This window comes from Sinocyclocheilus anshuiensis, unplaced genomic scaffold (genome assembly GCF_001515605.1).
Source record: "Sinocyclocheilus anshuiensis isolate Anshui unplaced genomic scaffold, SAMN03320099.WGS_v1.1 scaffold1024, whole genome shotgun sequence".
NCBI lineage: Eukaryota > Metazoa > Chordata > Actinopteri > Cypriniformes > Cyprinidae > Sinocyclocheilus > Sinocyclocheilus anshuiensis.
Window position 1 is genome coordinate 1049576 of NW_015552843.1, and position 8014 is coordinate 1057589.

General features: G+C 39.8%; 1 protein-coding gene across 6 annotated transcripts in view; it reads right to left on the reverse strand.

The window, feature by feature from the left end:
• Positions 1-1183: 1183 nt before the first annotated feature.
• magixa (MAGI family member, X-linked a) overlaps positions 1184-8014 on the reverse strand; it is a 56624-nt gene continuing 49793 nt past the window's right edge. For 3 of the 6 annotated variants that reach the window (XM_016459835.1, XM_016459833.1, XM_016459832.1), the window contains one exon: positions 2829-4598. In XM_016459835.1, coding sequence (XP_016315321.1) covers positions 3853-4598 — 746 coding nt within the window. In that variant the 3' untranslated portion in view covers positions 2829-3852. Of the gene's footprint in view, positions 1683-2828; positions 4599-8014 lie in introns of those variants that run through there. The other 3 variants (XM_016459834.1, XM_016459837.1, XM_016459836.1) reach the window with 3 other exon arrangements.

Here is an 8014-nt window from a genome sequence, read left to right on the forward strand (position 1 = left end):
AAAACATTGCATCACTGCATTCATATATTGGTTGGCTCAGAGTATGGATCGTCCTGGAGACTACATCTCTGACTACTGAACACCTAAGTGTCTAAACTGTCTCCAGTACAAGGAAGCCATATGGAGTGGGACAAATGTTCGGTGGGCATGCTAATTCTTACTTTTGAGGACTACATACTTGTGGTCTTTGTGTCTCTAAATCTCGATTTTAATATGTTGTTGAAGACGCCATGAAGAGGAATATAAAAGAGGCCCACAGTGTGCAAAACCCACAGTGGGCACTAGGGGGCAATCAAACTGTCAGATCAGATTCCACAATTTGAATAATTTGAAACTGGCAACTATAAAACATTGCAATTGGCCTCCTGGGCTGTGGAATACAGTATCATGCCATGGGGACATTTAATTTCATTGTAAGGGCCAGTGCTATTAAAACTAGTATACTCACTACAGACATGCAAGATTGAATTATAAGAATCATTTTATATATCAAGCTTCTCGTCAAGCCAGTGGGCACCTCGGTTTAAAATGCTGCACATGTCTCAAGATAACTCGACAGTGCTGTGTATTTCTGATATGCGAGACATTGGGGGAATCGAGAATACAAATAATAATAATAAAAAAAGTCCAGGGTCTATAATTATGTACAATAAGCTTGTTTTCTCATAAGATCTGCTACAGTAAGGGAAATGCTACAATTTGAATGTTTTGGGAAAAAACAACAACTAAATCTTCCCCCTCACAAAAATAAAGCCAAACTAAACATTTACAAGGCTCATCCCAGTTTCTGTACAGTACGTGCTGATGCCAATGGGATAATCAGGTACAAAGTCAACATCAATACCCAGGCTGGTTGAGGATTCTGAGAGCAGTGAACTTCAGATGACCCCTCAGATGTACAGCTGAACGCTGTGTAATACTCGTGTATAAGCCCTGATTTAAAGTGTTAACACTTAAGATCGATCGAATTGCAAATTGCTAAATGCTTACAGGTATGGCAACAGAACTTGTGTGTGATCTTTTAAGTAAGCATTTATTGATATGTTACAGCACAGTAAAAGACCACCAGTGATAAATTAAAACACAATGCATTCTATTTTTAAAATCTGTCTTTAGAATATTTAAATTCAAATCTACTCAAAATATTATATCATTTTTAAAAATCAAAATTATGTATATAGGGATGCATTTTATTCAAATTAATTTATCACAGATGATTTTACTGTGCATATTTCTATTACTCAGCTTTCCGATTAGCTTGCTAGAGCTTTGCTTGGTATGACACAGAACAGAAAGAGATAGCACTTATTGCTCAGACAGTTCTGAGGTAAAGATCAATGCATAAGCTGGCGGTACAGCATGTCTGATTATCACCGGATCTCCTTTAAATTTTCGGTTTCGATTCACCAACCTGCCTGTGTATTTTAACAGTACACAAAATTACGAATCTCATATCTTAGGTAGAAAAATCCTACCGCAATTTTTGATCAGTAAGTCTTACAAAATGCATAGAAGACCTGTATCAAAATGCCCTTTTTCTTCATGTTTTTTTTTTATTTTTGTTTCCTGAAATGAAGATTCCGCATGATGCTCGATGCTGATTGGTGGAGGGCTTGGGATGAGGACCGATCAGGCCTTCGTTTTTGCGATTTTTCAGAAATGTTGAGGGCAATGAAATGGGTCTGAAATATTGAAAAGCATACAAACGCAAAAAAGTATCACAATGGGGGAAAAAAATCTAAACTTTGGGTCCTGATTTTCAGCTTGAGGGAAGTCTATGTCTCCTATAAAGGAATATCGCATGAGGCACTTGTAATGGCTCTCTTTCACTTTGACTCACTTGGCTGAAGTTTCGCAGAGCGTGTGCAGAATATTTTCCCCAACTCGTGAACCAAGTCTTGCAAAGATATAGATGTTAAAGAGGCAGAACAGTATTGTGTTGCACACTTTCTACTAGGCTACGTCTTATGTTCTTTTACTTGTATTTGTTTCTCTTTTTTGGTAAACACTGGCTAAAGAAGCAGAAGGCACCTGGAGAGGTTTGATACGGCTCACTGGCCTTATAATAAAACTTTAGTTCTGTTATCTTCCTTCCCCCCCTCTTTCAACAGCAAGACCACCGCGCACACAGCAGGGAAGGGGTTACAGTCCAGTCACAAACAGCAAGCAGCTAATAAAATATCTTTAATCACTTAGTCCTGCTCCTGAAGATCTGTTTTCAATCTAGTTTACTTTCAGAAATGTAGCTCTTCAGGGGCACGACTGAGCAACCGTGTCTTAAATAAATCTTCCTTTTTATAATATAATTTTTGTTGCATTCTTACGAAAATAAATGGAAAATATGCTAAATAAAAATGTCAATGATATGAAAAAAGACATGCTATGATGAAGGACATCATGAATCATAGACGCATACTAACTGACCTTGCAGTTACTATCATGCTAGCCACATCATAATGGCAGCATTTGATCATTTTCTCTCCTTGGCCACTGGATGGCGATAAAATCAAGGATTGATTGGCCAGAGAGCGGTATCTGGATGATACCAATACCACAACTCTAGTACTATATAGATATGGATTTGAGACGGAAGAGAAACTGATGGGGTGGTGGTGGTGTGCTGAAAACCACATATATAGAGACAGCTGGAGAGGCTGGATGAGAGAGACCGTGTGTGTGTGTGTGTGTGTGTGTGTGAGAGAGAGAGAGAGAGAGTGAAAGAGACAGAAGAGAAGAGAAAGTTAAAGAGATAGTTTACCCCCCAAAAAAGTAAAAAATTTTTCCATCATTTAGTAACACTCAAGTCGTTCCAAACCTGTATGACTATTTTCTTCCATGAAACACAAAAGGAGAAATTTTGAAGACAAGCTTCAAAAAGGACGCAAAAGCAGGATCATCAAAGTGAATATGAATCATAAAAGTGGTTCATTTGAATTGAGAACTAAATTACATTAAATGTTACATTAAAAAGTCAATATGACACGTGATAGAACAGACTGAGATCTCAGTTGTTAGGGATAGTCCACTCAAAAATGAAAATTGTCATCATTTACTCACCCTTATGTCATTCCAAACCTGGATACATTTCTTTCTTCGGCTTGTAACCAAACAGTTTCGGGTCCTATTCCCTTTTGTAGAAATTGTTGTTTATACAATGTAAGTAAAGAAAGTCAGATTTGGAATGACATGGGGGTGTGGGCTATCCTATGGACTATCCTAAGGTGCATTCACATAATCACATTAGTGAAAATTTTGCATGCAAAAAAGGTCTACTGTACATTTCAAAGGTGTACCTTTGTATGAAACACAGCTCACACAAAATTCACGTTCAAACCAAGCAGGTTTCTGTTGGTCAGTGCTACAAATTTGCATGACCAACTGAAGTCAATGCAAAATACACATAGGGAAATATTTCAGCCTCCCATTCAATTACAGATGGCGTGGATTCCTATTAAAATGACTGGATTTCAACAGTGAAAATTCACTGAACAGTGGTGAATAGGACAGCACCTTTATTCACTGAAATCTGCTCTAGCTCTCTTTGCAATGTTCATGACAGAAGAAGCAAAGATTCATAAATCATTCATTTTTTTAATCAGTTGACTAGATTTACAAAAATTTAATTGGCCTGAACCAGCTTGTGTGTTTCTCACAAACAGCTATAATATGACTTCACAAGACTTGGAGTATAGTATAGAAGTCATATGAAACATTTTTGGTGCTTCAGTACCCATTCATTCACGTGAAAATGTGCAACTAGCACAATTAAGTAAATTCCTATAAATAGTCATACTGAATTGGAACGTCATGAGGTTAAGTTTTTAGGTGAACTATCCCTTTAAGGAAATAGCATTAGGACCACAGTTCTCCCTTATTCTGGCTCAGCCTTTTCCCCTCTAAAACCTGAGAGAGTTTGTGAGGGCTAGGGACTAGCCAGGGTCCCGGGGCTGTTGTCGGAGATCCAGGAGCCTGTAGAGGGCTGATGGCATCCAGGGGCCACTGAGTCCCCGAGAATGTGATGCTGGCTGCAGGCACACTGACTTCAGAGAAGCTGTGAGCCGATTCTGCATCATCGTCATTGTCCAAAGGCATGAGGAAGGAGAAAGGTGTGCGCTGTGTGACCTCCGTTGTGCTGGTTCTGTTGTGATCCCTCTTTTCTCTTCTGACACTCCCTCTCTCGTTCTCTTGGTCTGTTAGGAGGCCGTTCTCTCTCTCTGAACTAGTATCCTTCACTTTTTGTCTTCTCTCTCCAACGGTATTACTTTTTTGCCTTCCCCGTCGTCGTTCCTCTTCTCCCTTCCTTTCTCCCCGTGTGTCATCCTCTTTCTCTTCTCTCCGTGGCCCATCTCGGCTCCTCAGCATACCAGGTAAACTCCGTGAACGCATCTGTTGCTCTCTCCTTCTTCCTGCCGACCGGGAGCTGCCTTCCTCCGCTCCTCTTCCTCTGCTCCTTCCCCCTGATTCCCTCCTTTCCTTCCCCCTCCTCTCTCTCATCTCTCGTCCACTGTCATCCACCCATCTGCTGCTCCTCGAAGGAGAGCGATCCAAACGCGGCTCCTCGGAAAAGAGGGAGGGGGAATCGGCTCCAGCTTTATGGTCTGAGAAGGAGAGAGAGAGTTGAATAATAAAACATTATCTACAAAAAAACTACAAAAGAAGGTGTCGGATAAGGGTTGGATGATGGAGAAGTGGGGGGATGAATGATAGCACAAGCATGTGATGCACCAATGACTGTTCTGAGATCAGTAAGGGGTTATTCCCTGCAATCTCAGCCTGAGTAAAGGTCTGTGATGGAGACAATGGGAGAGAAATGTGTCTGAATGCTTGAGTAAACTACACTGTTGGTAAAACAATGGCATTAGAGTGTTGTTGCATTAAAAAAAACCTGATTATTATGGTAGGGAATTCCTGGTACCTGTTCTTTATGGTTATTTTGGACCTAAAGTACATCTCAAATCAATATTTGGAAGACTTTAGGAATCTCTGCAATGATAGTTCTTTATCAAAGGCTATAATTTAACAGAAAAATGGGCAGCAGTTACAACAAAAGCATCATGCCCATTCAAACGGAAAAGAAAACAGCAGATTTATTTAAGAGAATATTACACTAAAAATCTGTTGTGAATTTTGTTTAGTGAATTGTCACACTTTACTTTAAAGTCCAATTCTCGCTATTAAACCATTATGTCACAGTGTTTAGTTGTTGTGTCCTAGACCGTCCACTTGATGGCACTCTCCACTTCCACTGTTACATGCTATGAACTCAATTACCCATAGTCCTTTGCCCAGTCTTCTCTGTACTAATTATCATCAGCTGTAGGTCATTTACTCATTAGCTAATCACTATTTATACCATGCTCACGTTGTCTTTTGTTGCTGCAGTATTGGACCTGTTACGTTGTGTTTCTGTTACCCTGTCCTTGGATTACTTTTTGCCTATGTTTTTGCCTGTTGCTTTGTTTTGGATTATTGTTTGATACCACTATTAAAACTGCACTTGGATCTATTTTGTTCTCCCAGAGTCATTCCGTGACAGAATACTGCAGCCAGTTCTAGATCCAGCAGTGTTGTTTAGTTTTTTTTCCCCCTTCATTGGAACTATGGACCTTTGGATTACCCCTGCTGCCACAAGGAAGGAGCGAATGGCTCGACACCGGGCTCTTATGGCTTTGTGTCAGTAGGGCATGGAGGTAGGAGGCTTTGCCCAAACCTTCTGGACCTTAAGTCTGCTCCTGAGGTCCCGAGTCTGGTGTTCCTGGAGGACCTGACTCCTGTGGTCTCAAGTCCGGTGGTCCTGGAGGACCCGACTCTGGTGGTCTCAGAAGTCGCTACAGAGCTGCCCAATTTAACTGCTGCAGCCGTAATCAACAAGGCCGACTTTGCCTTTAACCTCTGGGCTGTTCTACGGGCATGGGCCGTTTTCGAGTTCACTCCAGAGCCCACTGCAGTCCTGGGCTGCGTTCCAGTCCGTTTTTTTTATGCCCTTCACTCGCAAACTTCCCTCCGTCTTGTTTACTCGGATGTACATCATTGATTACGTTGCATGAGTGCCCACTTCTGGTGGAACCCTTGGAATGGGCTGAACTGGAATGTCCTAAGCCCTTGATCGCTTAGAATCAGCTATGGAGTTGGTTTATTTAAATTTTTTTTTCCCTTATGAATTTGTTTGGTGCAGCATTCTATATGTATATAGGTATGTTTGGGCTGTTATAAATGTTATAATGTATATATTATAGAGTTGTTTGGGGTGGGGATAAATGAAACGCGATTTGCGATGACGTCACAATCATGTTGCATTGTGGTCTATGGAGCGGCCTGAAGTGTGCATATGAAGCAGACTCGCTCCCTCTGTCAAAATCGAGGGGTCGAGGGTCTGTCCATATAAAACTTCCCTTGTCCACTTCACGAAGTGGAACGCACTTCAAAATGGCAGTGGGGATTCCCCCGAGGGGAAGTGCTTAGGGAAGTTCACGAGTGCGTATCTAAAAGTGGAATGGAACGCAGCCCAGGAGTCTTCAGCGTCCACTCCAGAATCCGCTCCAGTCCGGGAGCCCTCGGAGTCCACTTTAGAGCCCGCTGCCAGCCCGGAGGCCGTCCCGGCACCACCTAAGCTCCTTGCCCTGCCGGCTTCGCCCAAGCTCCTAGCCCTGCCATCCCCAATCAAGCTCTTTGCCCGACCAGCACCACCCAAACTCCTTGGCCTGCTGGCTTTGTTACATGGTATGAACTCCATTACCAATAGTTCTTTGCCCAGTCTTCTCTGTATTGATTATCATCAGCTGTAGGTCATTTACACATTAGCTCATCACTATTTATACCATGCTCACTTTTTCTTTTGTTGCTGCAGTATTGGACCTGTTACGTTGTGTTTCTGTTACCCTGTCCTTGGATTACTTTTTGCCTTTTTTTTATGTTTTTGCCTGTTGCTTTTTGGATTATTGTTTGATACCACTATTAAAACTGCACTTGGATCTATTTTGTTCTCCCAGAGTCATTCCGTGACACATTAAACTATGATTTTTGCCTCAAACTCCTAATTTGCTGCTTATTAATAGTTAGTATTAAGTAGGTAAATTTAGGTATTGGGTAGGATTAGGGATGTAGAATATGGTCATGTAGAACATGTGCTTTATAAGTACTAATAAACAGCCAATATGTTAATAATAGGCAAGTTAATAAGCAACTAGTTAATAGTGAGAACTGGTCCTATACTCAAGTGTTACTGTGAATTTTTAATAAACTTAAAAAAATCATTATTTTTATTATGATGATGATTATTATTATTATTATATACACTTCTGTAAGTGTGGGGTCAGTAAGATTCTTTTTTCTTTCAGCAAAAAGACAGCATTAAATGCATTACATTCTTCAAAAGTAAACAAAAAAAAAAACTTATCAAAATATGCATCACAGTTTCAAAAACATATTAGGTATTAAATTTAAAATTATTTGGCAAACAACCTGCCATTATAAGAATAAATTACATTTTAAAATAGAAAAGTTATTTTAAAATTGTAAAAATATTTTGCAGCATTACTGTTGTACTTAAATAATTGATTAAATAAATGCAAAATGGGTTAGCATAAAATACTACTTTCAAAAATATTTTAAAAATTGACCATAAGATTTTAAATAGTGTGTGTATATGTGTATGTATGTGTGTGTGTGTGTGTGTGTGTGTGTGTGTGTGTGTGTGTATATATATATATATATATATACACGCATACACACAGCGGGTAAAATAAGCATCGAACACATCATGTCACTTCTCAGTAAATATATTTCTAATTTCTAAAGGTGCTGTTGACATGACATTTTCACCAAATGTCGGTAACAAACCAAGTAATCCATACATACAAAGAAAACAAAAATATGTTCAGAAATTAAATTATGTGTAATAAAATGGAATGATCCAGGGAAAAAGTATTGAACACGCTTACTGAAATGTATTTAAAGGGGTCATATGATGCGATTTCAATTTTTCCTTTCTCTTTGGAGTGTTACAAGCTCTTGG